This window comes from Nomascus leucogenys, chromosome 12 (genome assembly GCF_006542625.1).
Source record: "Nomascus leucogenys isolate Asia chromosome 12, Asia_NLE_v1, whole genome shotgun sequence".
In the NCBI taxonomy this organism is placed as follows: Eukaryota; Metazoa; Chordata; class Mammalia; order Primates; family Hylobatidae; genus Nomascus; species Nomascus leucogenys.
The window spans coordinates 66,661,954-66,689,654 of record NC_044392.1 but is presented as its reverse complement, the minus strand read 5'-3'; the positions used below and the strand labels follow the sequence as shown (position 1 = coordinate 66,689,654).

The 27,701-nt window shown below is 59.6% G+C and overlaps 1 protein-coding gene and 1 long non-coding RNA gene across 3 annotated transcripts; one reads left to right on the top strand and one right to left on the bottom strand.

Annotated features, from left to right (window-relative positions):
* Positions 1–26,216, top strand: CELSR2 (cadherin EGF LAG seven-pass G-type receptor 2). Of its 2 annotated transcripts, XM_030824920.1 has the most exons (35): positions 533–1,670; positions 2,151–3,876; positions 8,964–9,611; positions 11,558–11,780; positions 12,031–12,146; positions 12,326–12,414; positions 12,795–12,952; positions 13,314–13,477; positions 13,650–13,775; positions 14,119–14,285; positions 14,586–14,873; positions 14,959–15,133; positions 15,373–15,514; positions 15,696–15,816; positions 16,239–16,422; positions 16,601–16,702; positions 18,025–18,119; positions 18,328–18,537; positions 19,057–19,240; positions 19,356–19,484; positions 19,586–19,766; positions 19,900–20,067; positions 20,169–20,295; positions 20,408–20,608; positions 20,901–21,075; positions 21,402–21,514; positions 21,692–21,771; positions 21,861–21,987; positions 22,075–22,197; positions 22,753–22,880; positions 23,108–23,196; positions 23,301–23,495; positions 23,634–23,804; positions 23,904–24,138; positions 24,488–26,216. In XM_030824920.1, exons 1-35 carry the CDS (start codon positions 546–548, stop codon positions 24,513–24,515), a joined length of 8,313 nt encoding a protein of 2,770 aa, XP_030680780.1. In that variant the 5' UTR covers positions 533–545; the 3' UTR covers positions 24,516–26,216. The 2 variants fall into 2 exon arrangements, with proteins under 2 accessions (XP_030680779.1, XP_030680780.1); XM_030824919.1 differs by having other exon boundaries at positions 1–3,876.
* On the bottom strand, positions 24,817–26,808 carry LOC115837652. Its single transcript, XR_004032703.1, has 2 exons — positions 26,114–26,808; positions 24,817–26,023 (listed from the first exon to the last, which is right to left on the bottom strand). It is a non-coding gene; the product is annotated as an uncharacterized LOC115837652 (long non-coding RNA).
* Between the last annotated feature and the right edge of the window lie 893 nt (positions 26,809–27,701).

The following is a 27,701-nucleotide window of genomic DNA, read 5'->3' as shown; positions in this document are numbered from 1 at the left end:
GCAGAGCTCGCCCGCCCGCCCGCCGCGGAGGCGAGGGAGCGCGGGGCTGGGCCCGGGGCCGCGGCGACAGGCAGCAGCCGCGGCGGGGACGCGGGGCGCGAGCGGGCGGCGCGGGACCGTCGGGGGCCGCCGGGGCCGGGCAGGGGTCGGGTCGCGCGGCTACGCGGGCGCAGGTGGGCGATCCCATAGGGGCGGAGGGGACACCCCGGCTCCGGAACCCGGGGCCCGGGAAGGCCAGGGGCGCCGCGGGGCCCGCGGGCGCAGGTGGTGAGTGCCCGGAGCGCAGGTGGAGGCGCGGCGGCAGCCCGCGGTGCTCAGGGTGACCCGGGAGCGGGTCTGGCCCCAGGGGCGGTGGGAGCCCGGGCTCGTCGGAGGGTGCAGCGGGGGGTCCCGCCGAGCCATCCAGACGCAGGCCCCGCGGAGCGCACGGGGAGCCCCCGGGGACTGGCGCCCTGGCCCGGGCATGAGGCGCGGCGGGGCAGGCAGGAGCCGGAGGAGGAGCCGCCGCCGCTGTTGACCCGGCCGCCGGCCGGGAGCTGGGAGAGATGCGGAGCCCGGCCACCGGCGCCCCCCTCCCAACGCCGCCGCCGCCGCCGCTGCCGCCGCCGCTGCTGCCGCTGCTGCTGCTGCTGCTGCTGCTGCCGTCACCACTATTGGGAGACCAAGTGGGGCCCTGTCGTTCTTTGGGGTCCAGGGGACGAGGCTCCTCGGGGGCCTGCGCCCCCATGGGCTGGCTCTGTCCATCCTCAGCGTCGAACCTCTGGCTCTACACTAGCCGCTGCAGGGATGCGGGCACTGAGCTGACTGGCCACCTGGTACCCCACCACGATGGCCTGAGGGTTTGGTGTCCAGAATCCGGGGCCCATATTCCCCTACCACCAGCTCCTGAAGGCTGCCCCTGGAGCTGTCGCCTCCTGGGCATTGGAGGCCACCTTTCCCCACAGGGCAAGCTCACACTGCCCCAGGAGCACCCGTGCTTAAAGGCCCCACGGCTCAGATGCCAGTCCTGCAAGCTGGCACAGGCCCCCGGGCTCAGGGCAGGAGAAGGGTCACCAGAAGAGTCCCTGGGTGGGCGTCGGAAAAGGAATGTAAATACAGCCCCCCAGTTCCAGCCCCCCAGCTACCAGGCCACAGTGCCGGAGAACCAGCCAGCAGGCACCCCTGTTGCATCCCTGAGGGCCATCGACCCGGACGAGGGTGAGGCAGGTCGACTTGAGTACACCATGGATGCCCTCTTTGATAGCCGCTCCAACCAGTTCTTCTCCCTGGACCCAACCACTGGTGCAGTAACCACAGCCGAGGAGCTGGATCGTGAGACCAAGAGCACCCACGTCTTCAGGGTCACGGCGCAGGACCACGGCATGCCCCGACGAAGTGCCCTGGCTACACTCACCATCTTGGTTACTGACACCAATGATCATGACCCTGTGTTTGAGCAGCAGGAGTACAAGGAGAGCCTCAGGGAGAACCTGGAGGTTGGCTATGAGGTGCTCACTGTCAGGGCCACGGATGGTGATGCCCCTCCCAATGCCAATATTCTGTACCGCCTGCTGGAGGGGTCTGGGGGCAGCCCCTCTGAGGTCTTTGAGATTGACCCTCGCTCTGGGGTGATCCGAACCCGTGGCCCTGTGGATCGGGAAGAGGTGGAATCCTACCAGTTGACGGTAGAGGCAAGTGACCAGGGTCGGGACCCGGGTCCTCGGAGTACCACAGCCGCTGTTTTCCTTTCTGTGGAGGATGACAATGATAACGCCCCCCAGTTTAGTGAGAAGCGCTATGTGGTCCAGGTGAGGGAGGATGTGACTCCAGGGGCCCCAGTACTCCGAGTCACAGCCTCAGATCGAGACAAGGGGAGCAATGCCCTGGTGCACTATAGCATCATGAGTGGCAACGCTCGGGGACAGTTTTATCTGGATGCCCAGACTGGAGCTCTGGATGTGGTGAGCCCTCTTGACTATGAGACGACCAAGGAGTACACCCTACGGGTGCGAGCACAAGATGGTGGCCGTCCCCCACTCTCTAATGTCTCTGGCTTGGTGACAGTGCAGGTCCTGGATATCAATGACAATGCCCCCATCTTCGTCAGCACCCCTTTCCAGGCTACTGTCCTGGAGAGCGTCCCCTTAGGCTACCTGGTTCTCCATGTCCAGGCTATCGACGCTGATGCTGGTGACAATGCCCGCCTGGAATACCGCCTTGCTGGGGTGGGACATGACTTCCCCTTCACCATCAACAATGGCACAGGCTGGATCTCTGTGGCTGCTGAACTGGACCGAGAGGAAGTTGATTTCTACAGCTTTGGGGTAGAAGCTCGAGACCATGGCACTCCAGCACTCACTGCCTCTGCCAGTGTCAGCGTGACTGTCCTGGATGTCAATGACAACAATCCAACCTTTACCCAACCAGAGTACACAGTGCGGCTCAATGAGGATGCAGCTGTGGGCACCAGCGTGGTGACGGTGTCAGCTGTGGACCGTGATGCTCATAGTGTCATCACCTACCAGATCACCAGTGGCAATACTCGAAACCGCTTCTCCATCACCAGCCAAAGTGGTGGTGGGCTGGTATCCCTTGCCCTGCCACTGGACTACAAACTTGAGCGGCAGTATGTGTTGGCTGTTACCGCCTCCGATGGCACTCGGCAGGACACGGCACAGATTGTGGTGAATGTCACCGACGCCAACACCCATCGTCCTGTCTTTCAGAGCTCCCACTATACAGTGAATGTTAATGAGGACCGGCCGGCAGGCACCACGGTGGTGCTGATCAGCGCCACGGATGAGGACACAGGTGAGAATGCCCGCATCACCTACTTCATGGAGGACAGCATCCCCCAGTTCCGCATCGATGCAGACACGGGGGCTGTCACCACCCAGGCTGAGCTGGACTACGAAGACCAAGTGTCTTACACCCTGGCCATTACTGCTCGGGACAACGGCATTCCCCAGAAGTCCGACACCACCTACCTGGAGATCCTGGTGAACGACGTGAATGACAATGCCCCTCAGTTCCTGCGAGACTCCTACCAGGGCAGTGTCTATGAGGATGTGCCACCTTTCACTAGCGTCCTGCAGATCTCAGCCACTGATCGTGATTCTGGACTTAATGGCAGGGTCTTCTACACCTTCCAAGGAGGCGACGATGGAGACGGTGACTTTATTGTTGAGTCCACGTCAGGCATCGTGCGAACGCTACGGAGGCTGGATCGAGAGAACGTGGCCCAGTATGTCTTGCGGGCATATGCAGTGGACAAGGGGATGCCCCCAGCCCGCACACCTATGGAAGTGACAGTCACTGTGTTAGATGTGAATGACAATCCCCCTGTCTTTGAGCAGGACGAGTTTGATGTGTTTGTGGAAGAGAACAGCCCCATTGGGCTAGCCGTGGCCCGGGTCACAGCCACTGACCCCGATGAAGGCACCAATGCCCAGATTATGTACCAGATTGTGGAGGGCAACATCCCTGAGGTCTTCCAGCTGGACATCTTCTCTGGGGAGCTGACAGCCCTGGTAGACTTAGACTACGAGGACCGGCCTGAGTACATCCTGGTCATCCAGGCCACGTCGGCACCTCTGGTGAGCCGGGCCACAGTCCATGTCCGCCTCCTTGACCGCAATGACAACCCACCAGTGCTGGGCAACTTTGAGATCCTTTTCAACAACTATGTCACCAACCGCTCAAGCAGCTTCCCTGGGGGTGCCATTGGCCGAGTACCTGCCCATGACCCTGATATCTCAGATAGTCTGACTTACAGCTTTGAGCGGGGAAACGAGCTCAGCCTGGTCCTGCTCAATGCCTCCACGGGTGAGCTGAAGCTAAGTCGCGCACTGGACAACAACCGGCCTCTGGAGGCCATCATGAGCGTGCTGGTGTCAGGTAAGGAAGGGCCCAGGTGGCGCTGGGGTGGGGGTAGCTCGCGGGGAGGGTCTGGGCCGCCACTGGAGGTAGGGCGCGATCCAGGAAGCAGCTACAGACCCACCTCCCTGCCCAGTGCCTGGCACAGAGCGGGAGGGGCAAGAGCCAGCTTGGGAAGAAGCCCCAGGAACCCTGGCGGCTGGTGCAGGCCCCACCTTCTGCCCGGCTGGGCTGGGCTGCTTCGGTTGGCTGCCCCCACTGTCTACCAGCCTGTGACGTGGTCGGGGAAGTGTTGTGAGGCTGCCCCGGCTATGGCTGCCAAGAATTGTGAAAAAAGGCGCGTGGAAGCCTGGGGGGCCAGGAGAGCTGGGGGAAGGGCAGAGAGGACTGTGGCGTAGGAGAGGAGGCGAGGCCGGGGCCCCTTCACCCCCATCAAGATATTCCTGCAGTCTCACACAGCCTTTGGCAGAGCTGGGGACCATGGGAGCACAGGGCTGCCGCCACCCAGGGGTCAGGACCCTGTAGTCCTCTTCTGGCCCCTTTCGCCTCCTGGCTGAGCTGCAGAATCGGCTGACATGGACTTTGTCGAGCGCATTCTTTTCCCTCCAGGCAGAAAGAGCCTGGCCTGGCTCCCCCCTTCAGAGCTCCCACAGGAAGTGAGGCCAGAGCTCATTGTCTGTGCAAACAGACCCCACTTTCAGAGTCCGTGGTTCGGGTCTGGCTTGGAGGGGGGGCTGCAATGAAGCTGGGGGGCAGGCTGAGGGCTCTTGGGCCCCCCTTGCCACCTCACAGGCCGTTCTTAGGGTGCCAGGCCTTCCTTTCCTGCTGGCTGTGACCAGCCCAAGCTCCAGGAATGGAGTGTAGGGACCAGGACAGGCCAGGGGACTGGTGAGCTTTGAGGGCAGAGACCCCAAGGCACCTTATCTGAGGAGAGAACAGAGTCCCAGGGCGTGGGAGCCTGGCCGGAACCCAGGCTGGGGCATTCCTGCTGCTTGGCCAAGCACTCAGCTTACAGACTCCCTGGACAGCAGGACTGGGGGAGGAGAGTTGGAGGGGGTTGGTGACAGTATTCTGTCTTTTTTTATCAGCTGTGGGGAGCCAGAGGTAGCGGCAGGGAGAAGACCACACCCAAATTGCTGAGTGCCTTCCCCAAGCCTGGGAACAACTGAGACCCTCATGAGGGGATGCTGTTAGCTGCACCCCAGGGGTGGGTCAGGTCACGCCCCCTCTAGGCAGCCTTCAAACCCATCAGGGAAGGGAGGAAAAGAAGAGGCTGGCAGGCCCCTACTCCCACCCCAGGGAGTGTGGCCTGAAGGGGAAGGAGGGGTATGCGAGAGTCAGGGCGTGACCTTGCTCAGGGTCCCTGCTGGACAGATGCCTCCCTGCCCCACCCCTCAAAGTAGCCACAGGAGCCAGGAAGCAGGAGCTTTTCAGGACTGTGGCTGAGGTTCCGAGCCTCCTGAGACTTCAGTTTCCCCTCCAGGAGGCGGAAGTGGGAGGCTGGAGCTCCTGTGTCCTCGACTGTGCCTGGGAACTTGAGACAAGTGGGAAGGAGGTGGGAAGGAGGGCCTCTCCCTCTGGTCCTCCACACCCAGCCTGCCTTTGGTGAGTGTGGCCAGACACTGGCAGAGAAGCGCCCCCATTAAGCCTTCAGTCTCCCACCAGGGCAGAGCCCCAGACCTCGGTTCTCTAGTCTAGAGAAGGCTTGGGACAACATCCAGGACGGCTCCTCCTGGCCTCTGGCCCCACCCTCTCCCTTCAGCCCTGACCCTTGGAGGCAGTCACCACGGCAACCCCAAAGTTCAGGGAGGCCGGGGTGAGGGGGAGCTGACTCCCACTGCCCCTTTGTTTTCCTTCTCTTGTTCTTTGTCTCTTCTTTCTTTCCCGCCCCTGCCCATGCGGGGCCCTGCAGCACTGCCTCTCTTCGGTGCCCTCTCACTGCTCCTGTGGCTCTCCAGCTCTCCCACTTGCGCATCGCTGGCTCCTCTCCTGAGGCTTTGTCTTCCCCTGTTTGGTCTCCGTGTTTGTGCCTCCCCTCTCTTCTTCCCTATGGCTGCAGCTGCCCCAGCCTGGGCCGATGGCTCCCCTGGAGGCTGAATTCTCCTCGCCTCTTTCTTCCTCTGCTCAGACACACAGCAGCTCCTGTCCATGGTCTGGGCAGCTCCCAGAACAGCAGAGCCCTCTTGGCCTCCAGCCTCTGCTGGCACATCTGCCAGGGGAAGAGAGACTGGGAGACTAACCGGGACCTGGCACTTTTCCAGGTGTGCCTGGCTAAGCTTGGGGCACAGATGGCATTTCCTGGGGTCAGAGGCCATCCCAGCTCTTTCTTTTCTGTCCAGGAAGACAGCTCAGGCAGCGCACTCCCCACCCCTGTTCCCATCCTGCCTTTGCACCTGAGGGGTGACCTAGGTCAAGGCAGAGGGGGGTGATATAGAAAGGAGGGAGCAGTGGGTTGACTGTTGGGGATGGGGGACAACAGCAGAGGGGGCAGGTGGCCACAGATGGTGGACCAGATGGGAAGCAACAGAGACATGCTGGGAGAGGGGACCAGGCGGGGCCTAAGACAATGGCGGTGGGGGACACAGGGAGAAGTGTTTGTTCCCAGGGCTGAGGGGTGGCAAAGTTTCTCCCGCTCCATGGCCTTGGTTGCCCCCTCTCCGCTCTTAATCAGTTATGGGCACTGTGTGTGGAGTCTTGGGCTGCTTTCTGCCTGGAGGGAATATCCCGTCAAGGAATCATTAGGCAGGTGTACCAGGTATACAAGAGCTCTGTGCCAGCTGAGCACCCTAGTGTGGGGAAGTCTGAAACAGAGAGGAAAGTAGAGCCTGATGACATAAATCTGGGCAGGCTTCCTGGAGCAGGTGAGCTAGGGCAGGTTAGAAGACTCAGAGGACTGTGGGCTGGTGTCTGGGTGGGAAGGAACAGCCTGTGCAGCAGCTTTGAGATGAGAGCAGGAGGAGCAGAAGTGGATGATGACAAGCAGGCTTGCTGGTGAGAGCTGGTGAGAACAAGCAAGTGATGAGGCTGCAGGGTAGGTGGGCAGTGGGCTGAGGACACGGCTGAGATGGGGGTCTGCCTTCAGCCTTCCCGGCTTCAGCTGAGCCACCGCTGGTACAGTCAGCCACCGCAAGTAGGTACAACACAGATGCAGAATTTGTTCCCATGTCCCTTGCCTACTCCCACCCCACCCCAGAAACATGGGCTCCTGCCCCATTACTGCTAGGGTAAGCATTTGCTTTTTATATCTAGTTGGGCTCCCCCTGCTGTGTGGTTTTGTTTGTTTGTTTGTTTGGAACAGAGTCTCCCTCTGTCACCCAGGCTGGAGTACAATGGCGCGATCTCGGCTCACTGCAACCTCTGCCTCCTGGGTTCAAGCAATTCTCCTGCCTCAGCCTCCTGAGTAGCTGGGACCTCCTGAGTAGCTGAGATTACAGGCGCCCACCACCACACCCAACTAATTTTTGTATTTTTATTAGAGACAGGGTTTCACCATGTTGGTCAGTCTGATCTCGAACTCCTGACCTCGTGATCCACCTGCCTCAGCCTCCCAAAGTGCTGGGACTACAGGCATGAGCCACTGCGCCCGGCCCCCCTGCTATGTTTTAAAGTCCATTTATTTTTTATGGAGACTGAATAGATTGTCATCCACATCTCAGTGTTTTCTGAACACCTACCATGTGTAAGGCATTGTAATAAATAAAAATATGAATATGCCAGTAGCTCATCCCTGTAATCCCAGTGCTCTAGAAGGCTGAGATGGAGGATCACTTGAGGCCAGGAATTTGAGACCAGCCTGGACAACATAGCAAGACCCCATCTCTACACGCAAACAAAAATTAGCCAGGCGTAGTTGTGAGCATCTGTGGTCTCAGCTATTTGGGAGGCTGAGGTGGGAGGATCACTTGAGCCCTGGAGTTCGAGGCTACAGTGAGCTATGATAGTGCCACTGCACTCCAGCATAGGCGACAGAGGGTCTGTCTCTTAAAAAAAAAAAAAAAAAGACTATCCCTTATTGCCCTGTAAAGCCATTTCCTCCTTCTCCAGGCCCCCAGCTTTCATTTTTTAGCCAAATAAAATTCATTCCCATGTGTATGTGCATTCAGGTGTGTATGGTATTTCTGGGCTTAGGGTGTGTGGGTGGAGTGAGACACCAGCAAGTGTGTGTTAGTGCTTAGCTGTTTATAAGTGAGTGTGTTGCCTGGGGGCATGGCAGGCATTTGGGTGTAATGCTTGAGCCAAGTGGGTGATGGGCAGCTAGAGGCCCTAGGGCCAGAGAAGAGACTGACTCAGTGGGGCTCTGGGGTCTCAGAGTGGAGAGCTGCCTAGGCCCTTCTATCTCTGCCCTCCAGTCCCCACCCCGACTCACCCTGTCTCCAGCATGGGGCAGTGGGTGATGTTGTCACTGGTTAACGTGGCTCAGCTGGATTTCCTGGGGTGGGGCCCCCCAGGCTACCCACAGCAGCCCAGAGAGTTGGGCAGGAAGAATGCTTTGTGTTGGGTGTTGCCATGGGGATAGCAGGTCTGCGCCCAAGCAGCCATGGGGCTCAGTGGGAGGGGGACTAGGTGGCCCACTGACCCAGTTTACCCCCCCAGCTCCCTGCTGCTGTGGGGGAGTGGAGAACACAGCCATGGTTGTGATTATCGTGGTGTTGAGGTGTAGAGGCTGAGAGGGCAGGAGGACGATTTTTGTGGGTCTCAAGATGCTCTGGGCCCTGTAGAAAAGTATGAAAAAGACAACATAGGGTTCCCGCGCAGGCAGCGCAGACTCTGGGGGAAGGGAGCAGGAGCCCTAGCTTGGGCAGGGAAAGGTACACAAACATTAAGAGGTGTGCCGTGCATCAGCGACAGAAGGTTTTGGGAAAGGATGCAAAGAGAACTACAAATCTCATCCCCTGAGCCCTGAAGGAGTGATTGGCCCACAGGTGACATACCTGGCTCAGCACCCTTATGTCAGTTGGAAAGGAGAGCCTTTCTTGGCGGGTGGTGCAGGAATATGCAAGCTGAATTGCAGCCCTGGCACCTGTGCAGGGTCTTCCTCACGCCCCTGCACGGGTCTGTGGCTTGGTCCCCCACCTCAGGCTGGGTCCTGACTGTGTCCCTCTCCACAGACGGCGTACACAGCGTGACGGCCCAGTGCGCGCTGCGTGTGACCATCATCACCGATGAGATGCTCACCCACAGCATCACGCTGCGCCTGGAGGACATGTCACCCGAGCGCTTCCTGTCGCCACTTCTAGGCCTCTTCATCCAGGCGGTGGCCGCCACGCTGGCCACACCACCGGACCACGTGGTGGTCTTCAACGTACAGCGGGACACCGACGCCCCCGGGGGCCACATCCTCAACGTGAGCCTGTCGGTGGGCCAGCCGCCAGGGCCCGGGGGCGGGCCGCCCTTCCTGCCCTCTGAGGACCTGCAGGAGCGCCTATACCTCAACCGCAGCCTGCTGACGGCCATCTCGGCGCAGCGCGTGCTGCCCTTCGACGACAACATCTGCTTGAGGGAGCCCTGTGAGAACTACATGCGCTGCGTGTCAGTGCTGCGCTTCGACTCCTCCGCGCCCTTCATCGCCTCCTCCTCCGTGCTCTTCCGGCCCATCCACCCCGTCGGGGGGCTGCGCTGTCGCTGCCCGCCCGGCTTCACGGGTGACTACTGTGAGACCGAGGTGGACCTCTGCTACTCGCGGCCCTGTGGCCCCCACGGGCGCTGCCGCAGCCGCGAGGGCGGCTACACCTGCCTCTGTCGTGATGGCTACACGGGTGAGCCAAGGGAGGGGACTCATGGGGCAGCCCTGGAAGGCTGACTCTGTGGTGCAGGCACAAATCAGGACAAATGCTGGCGGCTGCCTCGTTCTCTTCCCAAGTGAGGTGCAGCTACGCTGAGAGGTCATAAATCCGGCCTGCTCCCTGACAGCACCCCACTGAGGAAGGCAGTGCAAGGAGTGCTTCTCCCTGCTGTGCACAGGACACACAGGCAGTGCCATTGCGGGCAGAGCCAGTCGGCCTGGGTTCGTGTATCAGCTTTGCCACTAGTAGCTGTGTGACCTTGAACAAGTTACTTAACCTCTCTGGCCTTCAGTTATTTGAAATGGAGATAATGACCGTACTTAGGTCATAAGTTGGTTGTGAGGATTAATGTAATTAATTTGATACTTGGAAACAGCTGGTGGCATGGAAAGTGTTGGCTTTGATTTAAGGGAACGCTGAGATTGGGTGACTTGCTCCTGGTCTCATCACACTTGCTTTAGAGGTGGGGCTGGGCCTAGAACCTGGTCTCTCTGCCGCTGAGTGAGTTCCCTTTCTGAGCTGCAGCAAGTACTTTTTTACCCAGGCATTAAGGGGAAGACACAGAAGAGCTGGGGGAACTGGAGGGGGTTGAGTTCTAGATGAGGTGCTCCAGAAAACCATTGCACCTGTGTGGGCCTGGGCAGAATGGCTCCACCTCTGCCCAGGTGCTGGTAAAAGAGGGTCCTGGCTAGGTGGCTTCCCTGTTGGCCTGTCAGCCAAGGTCTTTACACATCCTGCTCCCTGGGATGCTCACTGCCTCTGCTCTATGCTCCTGACCCCTCCCTTCAGGCTCCTGCGTCTTCTCAGCACATCCCCTGCTCCCCTTCCCTGTGGGCCCTTCCTTCCTAGATGCCCAGGCTCTGCTCCTTGTCCTCCAGGGCCATGCCCACTGGCTCTGCCAGCAGCCATAGGCAGGCCCCACTCCTTCCCCACTGCATCTTCCTGCCCAGAACTTGCCAGACTTGACTTCTCTCTGCTGCTGCTAGGGGTGGGGGGAAGGGGAGGGTCGGGCTTGGGGGAGGGGAGAGAAGTCTTTGTCCAGGAGGATGGTGGGGGGGTTGGGAGTGGGGGTTAGAGTAGGCGAACAACAGTTTCCATGGAAACAAGAGCCAGTCACTAGGCACAGGAGCTGAGAACCTATCTCTAGAATCTGGGAATGGGGAGGGAGAGAAGGGTGGATTTTCCCATCTGATGTTGGAGTTTTCAGCTCCTCTGTTGAATTCTTGTCTGCTCTCAGAGCTCAGTTTCCCACTCTCAGCATGTCCCAGGTGCACAGAGGTCCTCAGTCTGGACCCCAGGGCTCAAGGTGGGAGTCCTCTGCCCCATTCCTGGGGGCTCCCCAGCTTCTCTCTCTTACTCCTCCATAACCCAGACAAATCTAAGTGGAAGCCTGGTCCCATCCCCAGGGAGGGAAACTGATCTCAGTGCCTGAGAGGGACAAAAGCACCAGTGGGAAGGAGGGAGGAGGGAGGCTCCCAGCCCTCCCGCTCTCCTGCAGGCCCATCTGCTTGTGCACATTTACCCTCTTGGGGGCCAGGACACCCCCAGGCGTGCTTGGTAGCGTGACATCGAAGTCTTCCGGGATCCGGGCCTTACAACCAAGTGTCCCAGCAGGCCTGTGCTTATGAAACCCAAATGGGATAGGGAAGGGGCTGGGAACTCCAAGGAACTTGCAGGGGAGCAGTGCGTGGAGCTGTGGCGAGAGCAGCTCAGTGAGCCAAACAGGGTGCCCACGAAGGGCTGGGGACCATAGGTCTCAGAGAAGATGGCACACGAGAGGAAGTGGGGATGCCTGGGAGGTTTGGGGAGTATTACGCGGGTCACGGGAGGCCATGGGAGCTGTCACTGGGTTGTGGGGGGTCTCAGTTCCCCTCCCGTCCTCAGGTACTTGGTACTCACCTGCCTTTCCTCTTGTCCAGGTGAGCACTGTGAGGTGAGTGCTCGCTCAGGCCGTTGCACCCCGGGTGTCTGCAAGAATGGGGGCACCTGTGTCAACCTGCTGGTGGGCGGTTTCAAGTGTGATTGCCCATCTGGAGACTTCGAGAAGCCCTACTGCCAGGTGACCACGCGCAGCTTCCCCGCCCATTCCTTCATCACCTTTCGTGGCCTGCGCCAACGTTTCCACTTCACCCTGGCCCTCTCGTGAGTGGCTGGGCACTGGGGGTGGGGAGCGGGCCTGGTGGGCGTCTGAGGTGCCTCCTGTTCTGTGGTTGAAGTAAGAGGTCAGGCAGCGAAAGAGTGTGGAGCAGGCTGCTGGCAGAGCCAGGTCTGCTCTTGGAGTTGCCTGTGGTTCTGCCAGCAGGTCTTCCTCCCCTACGCTGGTTAGGTGGTGGGGGTGCTGGCATCCAGGTGGGTACCCCATTCCCTGCCCCCATCCCCAACTCCTGTTCAGGTTTGCCACAAAGGAGCGCGACGGGTTGCTGTTGTACAATGGGCGTTTCAATGAGAAGCATGACTTTGTGGCCCTCGAGGTGATACAGGAGCAGGTCCAGCTCACCTTCTCTGCAGGTGATCACAGTTGCCCCCCATCCTTGCCCATCTTCCAAAGGCCCCAAGTCTTCCAGCCCCTGACCCCAAGCCACATACTCTATCAGCCAAACCTGGGCCCAGCCCCAGCCACTGGCACCCCACACCCTGCCATTCCTAGCCCTCGTCAGGCATCCCAGCTCACCTGGTCCTTTCCCCAGGGGAGTCAACCACCACGGTGTCCCCATTCGTGCCCGGAGGAGTCAGTGATGGCCAGTGGCATACGGTGCAGCTGAAATACTACAATAAGGTGGGTGTGGAGGGCACAGAGGGTTGGGGGTTCTGTTCTTGCCTCAGGTGCTTACCCAGCCCTGAGTGGCATTGCCTCCAGACTTGGGTGGGCTGGTCAGGGCATTTCTGGCTGAGAGGAAGGGAGCAGCTGGGAATGCCCAGCATTCCCACCCCACTGGGCACTGCTCAATGCTCTCTGTTCCACTAGGCAGCCGCAAACTTGGACACTGAGGAAGGTAGTTACATGCATAAACCACGTGAGCACACGTGTGTGTATATGCATGTGTGTACGTGTGTCTGGGCGTGTGGGTGCACACAGAGGCACCCAGTGTGTGCTGGCCATGAACCTAGTGGGCTCCGTACTCAGTGTCCCCCTTCTCTGCTCTTTCCTGTCCACAGCCACTGTTGGGTCAGACAGGGCTCCCGCAGGGCCCATCAGAGCAGAAGGTGGCCGTGGTGACCGTGGATGGCTGTGACACAGGGGTGGCCTTGCGCTTCGGATCTGTCCTGGGCAACTACTCCTGTGCTGCCCAGGGCACCCAGGGTGGCAGCAAGAAGTGAGCAGGGGAAAGGGCCAGGGATGGGGTGAAGTGAGGGCAGGGCCAGGCAGGGAGGGAAGGTGGAGAGGGTGGGCTTTCGGGGTCTCCCTCCCTTTGCCTCTCTTAGCCCCTGCTCAGCCCTGGGGATGGGGTCAAGACTGGGGCATCAGAGCAAGGCCCTGTGGGGCAGTCTGGGAAGGGGGCTGAGTGTTCGACAAGAACAGTTCCAGGTAGGGGTGACCCCCTTCCTGAGCACTGCTCTGCAGGGCCCCTTGGACACCTGCCTACGCCGTTCCTGTCTCTGGCCTGGCGGCAGAGCGAGCGGAGGACCAGAAGCTCCCAGCCCTCCCTTGTGCCACCACCATCTTTGCTCCCCCAGGTCTCTGGATCTGACAGGGCCCCTGCTACTAGGCGGGGTGCCTGACCTGCCTGAGAGCTTCCCAGTCCGAATGCGGCAGTTCGTGGGCTGCATGCGGAACCTGCAGGTGGACAGCCGGCACATAGACATGGCTGACTTCATTGCCAACAATGGCACTGTGCCTGGTATGGGGGCCCGGGGTGGAGCCAGGCTGGGATCCCAGTGCTGAGAGGAGGGGCTGTGCCTGGTGTGAGGATGCCAGAATGGAGGGTCTCAGAGGCCTCTCTAGCTGCCGCCACAGGCTTTCTCTTTACAGCCCCAGCTCAGGTCCACTGAGCCACCTTCTCTCCATTCCAGGCTGCCCTGCCAAGAAGAACGTGTGTGACAGCAACACTTGCCACAATGGGGGCACTTGCGTGAACCAGTGGGACGCGTTCAGCTGCGAGTGCCCCCTGGGCTTCGGGGGCAAGAGCTGCGCCCAGGGTAGGAGGGGTGGCTGTTAGAGGCCACGGCCTGAGTGCCATCAACAGTCTGGGAACTGGCAGGGTTGGGGCAGGCACTGGGCAGGGCTCTGCTGAGCCGGGCTGTGGGTGGAAAAGCGTGTCTGGGCAGAGCCCTGAGAGGGCAACACAGGAGACAAAGGGGCCAGTCAGAGGCAGGCCTGGGCACAGCGTGGGGCGGGCCCAGGGCAGGTACGCACTTTGGAGGGCGGGGCTGATGAGGGGAGTGGGCTCTGCCTCCCATGCAGCCGCCACCGCTGAGCATCAGGCCCCCAGGGCCCTCCGAGGCTCCACCCGTCACAGTCTGCCTTTTCCTGCCTCCCCAGAAATGGCCAATCCACAGCACTTCCTGGGCAGCAGCCTGGTGGCCTGGCATGGCCTCTCGCTGCCCATCTCCCAACCCTGGCACCTCAGCCTCATGTTCCGCACGCGCCAGGCCGACGGTGTCCTGCTGCAGGCCGTCACCAGGGGGCGCAGCACCATCACCCTACAGGTGATGCAGGGAAGGGCGGCTGGCCCTGGCCTGGCCATAGGGCCCTGGTGGCCTCTAGGGGGCTGGACAGAAGTGGCTGGGCAGGTCCTGGGCGGGAGTGGGGACATATAGAGGCCGCAGGATCCGTTGGGAAGGTCAATGCTGCCACCTATTGGGCCTGAGGGAAATAAATACGCTTTCCTCTTTATGGCCTCAGCTGGGCAGCAGGATGGGTTTGGTGGTCCAGAAAGGGGAACTGTGGGCTGGAGAACAGTGATTAAGGCCATCTGCTGACCCTGTTTTCTTTCCTCCTGGTGTCAGCTACAAGAGGGCCACGTGGTGCTGAGCGTGGAGGGCACAGGGCTCCAGGCCTCCTCTCTCCGTCTGGAGCCAGGCCGGGCCAATGACGGTGACTGGCACCATGCACAGCTGGCACTGGGAGCCAGCGGGGGGCCCGGCCATGCCATTCTGTCCTTCGATTATGGGCAGCAGAGAGCAGAGGGCAACCTGGGCCCCCGGCTGCATGGTCTGCACCTGAGCAACATAACAGTGGGCGGAGTACCTGGGCCAGCCGGCGGTGTGGCCCATGGCTTTCGGGGCTGTTTGCAGGTGAGTGTCCTGCCCTGCCCTCCCATCCCCCCCACCACCTGCAGCCCCGCTCCACTGAGGGCAACACTGCTCCTGTCCCTCCCAGGGTGTGCGGGTGAGCGATACGCCGGAGGGGGTTAACAGCCTGGATCCCAGCCGTGGGGAGAGCATCAACGTGGAGCAAGGCTGTAGCCTGCCTGACCCTTGTGACTCAAACCCGTGTCCCGCCAACAGCTATTGCAGCAACGACTGGGACAGCTATTCCTGCAGCTGTGATCCAGGTATGCTAAGAATCCAGGGCAACGGGCAGGTTATCAGGTGCCTGGGGCCACATGCTGGCTCTGCTGTGTGACTTGGGGCATGGAGCATCACATCATCTCTCTGAGTCTTAGTTGCCTACACAACAAAGCCATAGCCAGCTGATAGGACGCTATGTGGAAAGAAACAGATGAAGGGTTTGATGGCAGACGGTGCCAGGGGAGGGTGGGGGAATGAGCCTCTCTGGTCCTTCTGGTCCCAGGTTACTATGGTGACAACTGTACTAATGTGTGTGACCTGAACCCGTGTGAGCACCAGTCTGTGTGTACCCGCAAGCCCAGTGCCCCCCATGGCTATACCTGCGAGTGTCCTCCAAATTACCTTGGGCCATACTGTGAGACCAGGTAAGCAGACCAGGGCTTGTGGCAGCAGGTCCCAGTGGCTGCTGCTCCTCTCTGGTGTGTCCCTCAGAGCCCCGAAAGCCTGGCTGATCCACAGCCAGGGTCAGAAGGGCCACATAGGGCTCACCTAGGTTAGGTGGGAGTGGCAGGGGGAGCTCATGCCTACCTGGGTCCCTCTCTGCAGGATTGACCAGCCTTGTCCCCGTGGCTGGTGGGGTCATCCCACATGTGGCCCATGCAACTGTGATGTCAGCAAAGGCTTTGACCCAGACTGCAACAAGACAAGCGGCGAGTGCCACTGCAAGGTGACAGCCCCAAGCAAGCCTCCACTGTGGCCACTTGGGCCTCTGTCCACATCTCCTGGGCCCTAGAGGGGAGGCTGTAGAGATGGGTCTTCCTGCAGAGCTGAGGGCCTTGTGCCTTTGCTGTCATAGGCAGGGTAGTTGGCTGCTTACCTTCATGTGTCTGAGGCGCAGGGGGACCCTGGGCCAATGTGTAACCCATGAGCTCTGGCCTGGTGTGGTGCTGGTTTGCAGCCTGTTCTGATTCTGTGACATCTCGCTGATGGGCTCAACTCCAAAGCTTTGCTAGTGTTAATTATTTTCAATACTGCTCCTGAGAGGACCTGAGGTCGGGACCCTCTCCACAGGGGCCACAGCTGAGAGGACCCATGAGCATCCTGGGAAGAGAGCCTGGCCAGTGACACCCTTCTTCCCTCCTTTCTCAGGAGAACCACTACCGGCCCCCAGGCAGCCCGACCTGCCTCTTGTGTGACTGCTACCCCACAGGCTCCTTGTCCCGAGTCTGTGACCCTGAGGACGGCCAGTGTCCATGCAAGCCAGGTGTCATCGGGCGTCAATGTGACCGCTGTGACAACCCTTTTGCTGAGGTCACCACCAATGGCTGTGAAGGTGGGGCTCCTGGGATGGGTGGGAAGCCCTCCTCAGAGTGTGTGCTAGGCACCTGCACCCCAGGAAAGCCAGGAAGGGGCTGGTTGCAGGCCTGGGGAGGCCTAGGGAGGGCTGGGGAGCCTGGGCAGGACCGCAGAGGGAGAGCTCCTCCTGGGTGACCATGTGCTCTTCCCCACAGTGAATTACGACAGCTGCCCACGAGCGATTGAGGCTGGGATCTGGTGGCCCCGTACCCGCTTCGGGCTGCCCGCTGCTGCTCCCTGTCCCAAAGGCTCCTTTGGTAGGTGTTGGAGGCCCCGATGTGATATCGAGGACATGGCCTCTGCCGTTAGTGGGATGAGGGCAGGAAGCTCCTGGCTGAAGATCCGGGCACCCCACTTTCTGGCCTCCAGGTCCTGGGATTTCATTTCCCATCTTCCTTGGCTCACATTTCCCCTTCCCCATGTTGCCCAGGTGTGCCTACATCTTGGACTGTTTTGTTTTGTTTTGTTTTGTTTTTCTGAGACAGAGTCTGTCACTGTCACCCAGGCTGGTGTGCAGTGGCGTGATCTCCGCTCACTGCAACCTCCGCCTCCTAGGTTCAAGCAATTTTCCTGCCTCAGCTTCTGGCTGCCACCACACCTGGCTATTTTTTTTTTGTATTTTTAGTAGAGACAGGGTTTTACCATGTTGCTCAGTCTGGTCTCGAACTCCTGACCTCATGATCTGCCTGCCTCAGCCTCCCAAAGTGCTGGGATTACAGGTGTGAGCCACTGCACCCCACCACCTCTTGGACTTTTTTTTTTTTTTTTTTTTGAGATGGAGTTTCGCTCTGTCATCAGGCTACACACAGTGGCATGATCTCAGCTCTCTGCAACCTCCACCTCACGGGTTCAAGCGATTCTCCTGCCTCAGCCTTCTGAGTAGCTGGGACTACAGGCGTGTGCTACCATGCCCAGCTAATTTTTTGTTATTTTTTTAGTAGAGACAGGGTTTCACCATGTTGGCCAGGATGGTCTCAATCTCTTGATCTCGTGATCAGCCCACCTCGGCCTCCCAAAGTGCCGAGATTACAGGCATGAGCCACCGTGCCCAGCCCACATCTTGGACTCTTAACAAAAATGCTGAAAAACCTGCACTGTGCTTGGCATAGGACTGTGCTAGAGATTCAAAGATGAATCATGCAGGGTTCCAATCATCAGCTCACCACCAAGTCCTGGAGTTACGCCACCACAAAGGCAGACAGTCTGGGGAGTAGGGGTGTTGGCTGCTAACCCAGGAGACCCAGTCCAGGATGGGGGCTGGCGCTGGTCCTGGACTGGCGATGAGCAGGTTCATAGGCAAGAAGTGGTGGAGAGCACAAAGTGGTGGCTGGAGACAGGCAGGATGGGGGCTCAAGGAGGTTGTATGCCCTGTTCCCCTAGAGCCCCTGTGTGGATCGATCTTGTGGCGATTTTTGGCCCTGGTGTTCTACATACCTGTCTTCCTGTTTCACCAGGGCCCTTGTTTGCTAGTTGCTGTCCCCGGCCCATGAGGTGCTGGCCTCCAGCAGAACCTCAGCCAGTCACAGGGGCTTCCTGTGTGTCTCCCTGAGGCCAGCCCTCTTGGCTTCCTTCCCCCCAGGGACTGCTGTGCGCCACTGTGATGAGCACAGGGGGTGGCTCCCCCCAAACCTCTTCAACTGCACGTCCATCACCTTCTCAGAACTGAAGGGCTTCGTAAGTGAACCCCCTCATCTCCATCTTTTCCCTCTCCTTCGTCCTGAGTCTCTCTTGCCCCCACTCCCATCTTTGAGAACGCGGATTCTGGAATTCCAGCCTGTGTGTTCCTGGGCTCCCAGCTGGAGAGGCCATCTCTCCCCTCCTGAGGTCCTTTTGCTCCAGAGTTCCTGCCCTCACTCCTGCTCCTCCGCTCCGTCCTGTCTAGGCTGAGCGGCTACAGCGGAATGAGTCAGGCCTAGACTCAGGGCGCTCCCAGCGGCTGGCCCTGCTCCTGCGCAATGCCACGCAGCACACAGCTGGCTACTTCGGCAGCGACGTCAAGGTGGCCTACCAGCTGGCCACGTGGCTGCTGGCCCACGAGAGCGCCCAGCGGGGCTTCGGGCTGTCTGCCACACAGGACGTGCACTTCACTGAGGTGGGGCTTGGAGGATGCAGGGCTGGCTGGTTAGATAGGGGTCATGGTGAGTGAGCCTGCTCATGGCAACCTGGGGGGCAGAGGGGGCCCTCCCATCCACCTACAAGGAGCTCCCTGCTGGCAGGAGGCCTCCATGAAACCCTGTGACCCCTGGCCCAGCCCTCTTCCCAACCCTTATCATAGTAGGATATGTGTGTTGGGGCATGGTCTGACCCAGAGCAGAGGCCTGCCTGTGGTACCATGGGCTGGGAGGAAGCAGTATCTCAGGACATCTGTGTGGGTCCAGGCACAGGGCTGGGAAGCTCTTATGTAGAGAATGAGGAGGAGGGCTTAGGGGCAGAGCATCCAGTGACCTGAGTGGGCAGTGTGATCCAGGAGCATTTCAGGGGAGGCAACAGTGAGCGCAGAGGGTGGGGCCTGGTGGGGAGCGGGGGCTGGCCCGGGCACAGGCCGGGGCTCCATGGTGGGGATGTCAGGTGTGGGCTGTGAGTACACCCCCCGTGACCTTGCCCACCCCAGAATCTGCTGCGGGTGGGCAGCGCCCTCCTGGACGCAGCCAACAAGCGGCACTGGGAGCTGATCCAGCAGACAGAGGGTGGCACCGCCTGGCTGCTCCAGCACTATGAGGCCTATGCCAGCGCCCTGGCCCAGAACATGCGGCACACCTACCTGAGCCCCTTCACCATCGTCACGCCCAACATTGGTGAGGCTGGTGCCTGGGTTGGGGAGGGGTTTGTGGAGGGAGTCCCCGACAAGAGCAGCTGTGGTGGGGTCCTGCCTGCCTCACAGGTCCGATCTGTGACCATCCCCTTCCTTAGTCATCTCCGTAGTGCGCTTGGACAAAGGGAACTTTGCTGGGGCCAAGCTGCCCCGCTACGAGGCCCTGCGTGGGGAGCAGCCCCCGGACCTTGAGACAACAGTCATTCTGCCTGAGTCTGTCTTCAGAGGTCAGTGGTGGCTATGGATTGAGTTGGGAGCTGGACCCCAGTGTCTGTGCAGACTCCACAGAGGGCAGGGCCCAGCTAAGTGTGACAGTGTCCCCTCCCAGAGACGCCCCCGGTGGTCAGGCCCGCAGGCCCCGGAGAAGCCCAGGAGCCAGAGGAGCTGGCACGGCGACAGCGACGGCACCCGGAGCTGAGCCAGGGTGAGGCTGTGGCCAGCGTCATCATCTACCGCACCCTGGCCGGGCTACTGCCCCATAACTATGACCCTGACAAGCGCAGCCTGAGGTCAGTGGCAAGGGGACAGGTGTGGGTAGGGGTGTGGGTCGGGCGGTGAGTGCTGAGGCATGGAGGGGGTCGGGGGCGTCCCCCCAGTCATGTGACTGCCGTGGTGACTGTGCACCTGACTGCCCCACATCAGAGTCCCCAAACGCCCGATCATCAACACACCTGTGGTGAGCATCAGCGTCCATGATGATGAGGAGCTTCTGCCCCGGGCCCTGGACAAGCCCGTCACGGTGCAGTTTCGCCTGCTGGAGACAGAGGAGCGGACCAAGCCCATCTGTGTCTTCTGGAACCATTCGATCCTGTGAGCCTGCACTGCCCTCGCCCCCCAGGCTTTGGGCTGAAAGTCCAGGCCCCTGCATGCCTCACCCTCCTTGTCTCCCTGACCTTGCCTTCCTCACACAGAGTCAGTGGCACAGGTGGCTGGTCAGCCAGAGGCTGTGAAGTCGTCTTCCGCAACGAGAGCCACGTCAGCTGCCAGTGCAACCACATGACGAGCTTCGCTGTGCTCATGGACGTTTCTCGGCGGGAGGTCGGGCCCACAGGGGCAGCTGCAGAGCCGTGGGTGGGCACCCAGGGCACGGGGCTGGGTGCTCAGGTCCTGCCCTTCCTAATTCCCTGGCCCCCTGCCGCCCACTCTGCAGAATGGGGAGATCCTGCCACTGAAGACACTGACATACGTGGCTCTAGGTGTCACCTTGGCTGCCCTTCTGCTCACCTTCTTCTTCCTCACTCTCTTGCGTATCCTGCGCTCCAACCAACACGGCATCCGACGTAACCTGACAGCCGCCCTGGGCCTGGCTCAGCTGGTCTTCCTCCTGGGCATCAACCAGGCTGACCTCCCTGTAAGATGCTCTTACTGCCCAGAAACTGTCCCCACCTTCTCAGGCTCCCTCCCCAGCCCCCACTGGCAAACCCTGCTCCTGCACCATGAACTCTAATAAGGTGCCTAGTGCAGCGCCTGGCCCAGGATTTCCTCTTCTCCAGCTCCCCCGGGATCCCCCAGCACGTGCCTCTGGCCCAGGCTTCCCTGGAAGCAGTTCCCAACACCCAGGCCCTCCTCCCTGCCTGACCCGAAGTTGAGCCTGTGCTCTGGGCGGGTCCCGGTCACTGACCTGCCCTGGCCTGGGCCCTTAGTTTGCCTGCACAGTCATTGCCATCCTGCTGCACTTCCTGTACCTCTGCACCTTTTCCTGGGCTCTGCTGGAGGCCTTGCACCTGTACCGGGCACTCACTGAGGTGCGCGACGTCAACACCGGCCCCATGCGCTTCTACTACATGCTGGGCTGGGGCGTGCCTGCCTTCATCACAGGTACCCCCACCCATTCCCAGCCTTGGAGTCCCACATCCCTGGGTCCACCTTTGTGCCATGTTCTCTCCACCCACATACAGGCCCTGAGGCCCCACATCCCCATGCCCCAGGCCACCTTATTCACAGGTGTCCCTCTGGTTTAACCCAGACTCTGCGGCCGCCACCCAGGCATCACTCCCCTATCCTGGGGAGGATGGCAGGGGCTGATGGTGGGCAGAACCCTTTTCCATGCTTTGTGCCTGGGCCTGTGAGCCCACCTGCCTGCAGCCCTACTTCCGAGGCCCCTCATCACCCCTCCATTGCTCCCGTCTGTATCCATGCTCCAGGGCTAGCCGTGGGCCTGGACCCTGAGGGCTATGGGAACCCTGACTTCTGCTGGCTCTCCATCTATGACACGCTCATCTGGAGTTTTGCTGGCCCGGTGGCCTTTGCCGTCTCGGTGAGTGCTAGCAGGTGGGTTGGGTGTCAGCTGTGGCCCTCCTTTGCTGTCCTCCTGCTGCTGGGGCTGCGTGTCCTCAGGACTCCCTTTAGGAACAGCTGAGGCCACAGGGCCCTGTGGGCTGGGTGGAAGCTGTTTGTCCCCACTGAGCACCCCACGCCCTCTGCCCCTGCCTAGATGAGTGTCTTCCTGTACATCCTGGCGGCCCGGGCCTCCTGTGCTGCCCAGCGGCAGGGCTTTGAGAAGAAAGGTCCTGTGTGAGTATAGGGTTGGGGTGCCTGGGCCGTGGGCAGGCACCAGCATGGGAGGCCTCATGGCCGGACTCATGGCCTGTCCCTATCCCCAGCTCGGGCCTGCAGCCCTCCTTCACCGTCCTCCTGCTGCTGAGCGCCACGTGGCTGCTGGCACTGCTCTCTGTCAACAGCGACACTCTCCTCTTCCACTACCTCTTCGCTACCTGCAATTGCATCCAGGTACCTGGCCCAGCCTGTGGAGAAGGGAGACACCTGGGCTGTGGGTGCCTGAATATGCACAGACCGTTGCTGCCTCTTGCCTGCCAGGGCCCCTTCATCTTCCTCTCCTATGTGGTGCTTAGCAAGGAGGTCCGGAAAGCACTCAAGCTTGCCTGCAGCCGCAAGCCCAGCCCTGACCCTGCTCTGACCACCAAGTCCACCCTGACCTCGGTGAGGGAGTCAGGGGTCTTAGGCGGGTGGTGAAGGGAGGGAGAGGTAGGAGGCCCAGTGAGCCTGTACTTTTGACCCCACTCCCCTTTCTCTTTTCTCCATCCCTTCCTGGAAGGTGGAAGGGGAGGTGAAATGGCATGTTTGGCCTGGGGAGGAGATGTTGGAAAGGGTGTGTAGGATTCTGACTTGAGGGAGATGGGGCTGAGACAGATAATCAGGTAATAAGTGCCTTGCACCTGAGAATCTCTCATGAATTTTAGTAAATTTTCTGTCTCCCAAGGTGCTCTCAAGAGACAATTTCTGGTCTCATCTTTTACAGAGCCATTATATAGTGAGTCCAGGATCCCTGGGGGCATGCAGGGGTAGCACAGCTGTGGCAGAGCTGTAACCACTGCCAGGCCTCAATATGGGGGCAGTAGAGAAGCAGGGCCCCCTCTTTCAGACCGGAGCATGTGGAAGGTGGAACTTAGGGCAAGTTCCCTCCACCCTCCTTCTTCCCAGCCTGGGGCCAGCCATCCCACTCCCCACTTACTGACCTCTCTGTTCCCTGCCTAGTCCTACAACTGCCCTAGCCCCTACGCAGATGGGCGGCTGTACCAGCCCTACGGAGACTCGGCCGGCTCTCTGCACAGCACCAGCCGCTCGGGCAAGAGTCAGCCCAGCTACATCCCCTTCTTGCTGAGGTGAATCCCGGAGGGTGGAGGAGGGGAGGAGGGGCCCATGCATGTTGGACCCAGGCCAGCCAGCCGTTGGGAGTTGGGGAGCACACACTGTGGCTGACATGGGGGCCAGCTTGGATTAGAAGCTGTAAGGGACCCACAGCAGGAACCAAGATCCCACGGGAGAGGAGAGACTGGGACCCTGGGCAAGGGGCCAGGCTGACCCCTCCAGCATGGTCTCATCTTCCTAGGGAGGAGTCCACACTGAACCCTGGCCAAGGGCCCCCTGGCCTGGGGGATCCAGGCAGCCTGTTCCTGGAAGGTCAAGACCAGCAGCATGGTGAGGACCGAAGGCTCCGGCCGCCCAGCGGGGCAGTTGGCTGGCTTTTACTGAAGGTGGGTGGAGGTGGCTGGGCTGGCTGTGATCTCTCCCTGGCCTCCTAGATCCTGACACGGACTCCGACAGTGACCTGTCCTTAGAAGACGACCAGAGTGGCTCCTATGCCTCTACCCACTCATCAGACAGTGAGGAGGAAGAAGAGGAGGAGGAAGAGGAGGCCGCCTTCCCTGGAGAGCAGGGCTGGGATAGCCTGCTGGGGCCTGGAGCAGAGAGACTGCCCCTGCACAGTACTCCCAAGGGTGGGCCAGCACCGGGGCTGTGGCCTTTGGGGCCAGTGGGAGGACAGTGGGCCTGGGGTTCTTGGGAAGCAGGACTGGGGTGGTGGCCTCCTGGCTATCTGCCCTCTGTGGGCCTCATCTACTTCCTTTCCCCACCAGATGGGGGCCCAGGGCCTGGCAAGGCCCCCTGGCCAGGAGACTTTGGGACCACAGCAAAAGAGAGTAGTGGCAACGGGGCCCCTGAGGAGCGGCTGCGGGAGAATGGAGATGCCCTGTCTCGAGAGGGGTCCCTAGGCCCCCTTCCAGGCTCTTCTGCCCAGCCTCACAAAGGTCAGTGGGGCACCCCCAGCTGCCGAGCTCCCCTAGTCAGCAGCCTCATGCCTCACATTCTCCTGTGGCCGCACCTCACAGCCCCGCCCTGGCCCACAGGCATCCTTAAGAAGAAGTGTCTGCCCACCATCAGCGAGAAGAGCAGCCTCCTGCGGCTCCCCCTGGAGCAATGCACAGGGTCTTCCCGGGGCTCCTCCGCCAGTGAGGGCAGCCGGGGCGGCCCCCCTCCCCGCCCACCACCCCGGCAGAGCCTCCAGGAGCAGCTGAACGGGGTCATGCCCATCGCCATGAGCATCAAGGCAGGCACGGTGGATGAGGACTCGTCAGGCTCCGAGTGAGTGTGGCTGGGTGGGCGGGACGGGGTGCAGCCCCACGGAGGCCTCACCTGGGCCCAGAGCTGCCTCTGGGCCTCCCCGGGTGACTCTGGATGGCATTCGGAGGACAAATGGGCAGAACTGGCCCAGCTCCCTTACTATGCCGTGCCCACAAACCATGGTGCCTTGCGGGGCGGGCCACCCCTCCTGGGCTCTACGCGGTGCAGCCCAGCCTAGGGCAGAGTGCGGGAGGATGGGGAGCTGGGGGTGCTTTCCTGTTTCCTTCGTCTGGTGAAAGCTTTCACTCTCTCCTGTTTCAACTAACCCTCTGTCTGCCTTTTCTGCCACTTTCCTTTCCTGCCTCTCCAGATTTCTCTTCTTTAACTTCCTGCATTAACCCTGGGCCGTGGTTCCTACGCCCGAGGCTCCCTTCCCTTCCCCAGCCACACTCATGCCCTGCTCCTGTCTTGTGCTTTATCCTGCCCCGCTCCCCATCGCCTGCCCGCAGCAGCGACGAAACGTCCATCTGAGGAGCCTGGGCCTTGCCGGGAGGGGTACTCACCCCACCTAAGGCCATCTAGTGCCAACTCCCCCCCAACCATTCCCCCCACTGCACTTTGGACCCCTGGGGCCAACATCTCCAAGATAAAGTTTTTCAGAAAAGAGGAAAAAAAGAATTTAAAAAAGGATCTCCACTCTTCATGACTTCAGGGATTCATTTTTTTTATACGCTGGAAATTGACTCCCCTTTCCCTTCCCAAAGAGGATAGGACCTCCCAGGATGCTTCCCAGCCTCTCCTCAGTTTCCCATCTGCTGTGCCTCTCGGAGGAGAGGGACTCCTGGGGGGCCTGCCCCTCATTCGCCATCACCAAAAGGAAAGGACAAAGCCACACGCAGCCAGGGCGTCACACCCTTTGGGCTGCACCCGGGCAGGCGTCAGAACGGTGAGGGCCAGGGCAAAGGGTGTGCCTCGCTCTGCCCGCGCTGCCTCTCCCAGGAACTGGAAAAGCCCTGTCCGGCGAGGGGGCAGAAGGACTCAGCGCCCCTGGACCCCCAAATGCTGCATGAACACATTTTCAGGGGAGCCTGTGCCCCCAGGCGGGGGTCGGGCAGCCCCAGCCCCTCTCCTTTTCCTGGACTCTGGCCGTGTGCGGCAGCCCAGGTGTTTGCTCAGTTGCTGACCCAAAAGTGCTTCATTTTTCCTGCCCGCCCCGCACCCCGGGCAGGCCAGTCATGTGTTAAGTTGCGCTTCTTTGCTGTGGTGTGGGTGGGGGAGGAAGAGTAAACACAGTGCTGGCTCGGCTGCCCTGAGGGTGCTCAATCAAGCACAGGTTTCAAGTCTGGGTTCTGGTGTCCACTCACCCACCCCACCCCCCAAAATCGGACAAATGCTACTTTGTCTAACCTGCTGTGGCCTCTGAGACATGTTCTATTTTTAACCCCTTCTTGGAATTGGCTCTCTTCTTCAAAGGACCAGGTCCTGTTCCTCTTTCTGCCCGACTCCACCCCAGCTCCCTGTGAAGAGAGAGTTAATATATTTGTTTTATTTATTTGCTTTTTGTGTTGGGATGGGTTCGTGTCCAGTCCCGGGGGTCTGATATGGCCATCACAGGCTGGGTGTTCCCAGCAGCCCTGGCTTGGGGGCTTGACGCCCTTCCCCTTGCCCCAGGCCGTCATCTCCCCACCTCTCCTCCCCTCTCCTCAGTTTTGCCGACTGCTTTTCATCTGAGTCACCATTTACTCCGAGCATGTATTCCAGACTTGTCACTGACTTTCCTTCTGGAGCAGGTGGCTAGAAAAAGAGGCTGTGGGCAGGAAAGAAAGGCTCCTGTTTCTCATTTGTGAGGCCGGCCTCTGTCTTTTCTGCCGTGGATTCTCCCCCTGTCTTCTCCCCTCAGCAATTCCTGCAAAGGGTTAAAAATTTAACTGGTTTTTACTACTGATGACTTGATTTAAAAAAATACAAAGATGCTGGATGCTAACTTGATACTAACCATCAGATTGTACAGTTTGGTTGTTGCTGTAAATATGGTAGCGTTTTGTTGTTGTTGTTTTCTCATGCCCCATACTACTGAATAAACTAGTTCTGTGCGGGTACAGCAGTGTCACTGTCCGCTTCTGTGTGGCACCCTGTCCTCCCAGAGAGGAAGGTCTGGTCTCTGGAAAACAAAAGAGCTGGCAGGGCCCAGAAGGCCCCACCGGGAGGTCGGGAGACTCAGACACCACTGGCTGATAAGCCTGTCCCTCGGCCTGTGTCCATGACACTGCTCCCAAATAGCTGGATCAGCACAGAGCCCATTTCCTGGCATTTCCAAGGAAGACATGGTGGGGGAGCAGGAAAGTGTCCTTTTCACCAGGACCAGGCTGCCCCGTGCAGCCTTCCAGCCCAGCCCCTCAGGGCTGAGTCCTAGACAGGGATGAGTTTTCTGGGGCAGAATTCAAGAGGCAGGGAGGGCTGCATTGAGAGGCTGGTTGGAATTGAATGGTGCTCAGTGACTCAGTGCCTCCTAACTACACTGCTCAGGGTTGTTTTTTGTTTTTTTTTCCCATTGGAAAATGAAGCAGCTACTCATACTGAAGCCAAGTGTGTGCTTTGCAACATTACTTCTCATCCTAAGTTTTGTTTTTGTGTGTATATATGATATATATTTAAAAGTATATATGCTTGTCAAATTTAATAGAGACAGGGTCTCACTATGTTGATCAGGCTGGTCTTGAATTCCTAGGCTCAAGTGATCCTCCCACCTTGGCCTCCCAAACTGGGGTCATAGATGTGAGCTACCGCATCCGGCCTAGTTCCAAGTTTTGTGTTTGTCAAAGTTCCATTCAATAAACTAGAAAGGCGGCTGGGCACGGTGGCTCATGCCTGTAATCCCAGCACTTTGGGAGGCCGAGATGATCTCAGATCACCTGAGATCAGGAGTTTGAGACTAGGCTGGGCAATATGGTGAAACTCCGTCTCTACTAAAAATACAAAAAAATTAGCTGGGTGCGGTGGTACATGCCTGTAATCCCAGCTACTCCAGGGGCTGAGACAGGAGAATCACTTGAACCTGGGAGGTGGAGATTGCAGTGAGCTGAGATCGCGCCACTGCACTCCAGCCTAGGTGACAGAGCAGAGACTCCGTCTCAAAACAAACAAAAAAACTAGAAAGGGAGTTAACCTGGGGACAATATAGGGTGATGATTAAGAACACAAACCCTAGCTGGGCACAGTGGTTCACGCCTGCAATCCCAATACTTTGGGAAGCCAAGGCGTGTGGATCACTTGAGGCCAGGAGTTAAGAGACCAGCCTGGCCAACATGGTGAAACCCCTATCTACAAAAATTACAAAAAAAGCCAGCTGTGGTGGTGCATGCCTGTAGTCCCAGCTACTAGGGAGGCTGAGATGGGAGGATGGCTCAAACCCAGGAGGCAGAGGCTGCAGTGAGCCAAGATCGCACCACTGCACTCCAGCCTGGGTAATAGAGCCAGACCTTGTCTCAAAAAAAAAAAAAAAAAAAAAAAAAGGACACAAACCCTGGAACCAGACTGAATGACTTAATCTTTCTGAGCCTTAAGTTTCTCTGCCTGCAAAATGA

Bases quoted from the DNA above. Each gene is read 5' to 3' on its own strand.
- CELSR2 (XM_030824919.1), top strand. From the start codon at position 546: ATGCGGAGCCCGGCCACCGGCGCCCCCCTCCCAACGCCGCCGCCGCCG. The intron at 22,198-22,752 runs GTGAGGGAGTCA...TTCCCTGCCTAG, and splicing joins CCAAGTCCACCCTGACCTCG to TCCTACAACTGCCCTAGCCC. The intron at 24,139-24,487 runs GTGAGTGTGGCT...CTGCCTCTCCAG, and splicing joins GAGGACTCGTCAGGCTCCGA to ATTTCTCTTCTTTAACTTCC.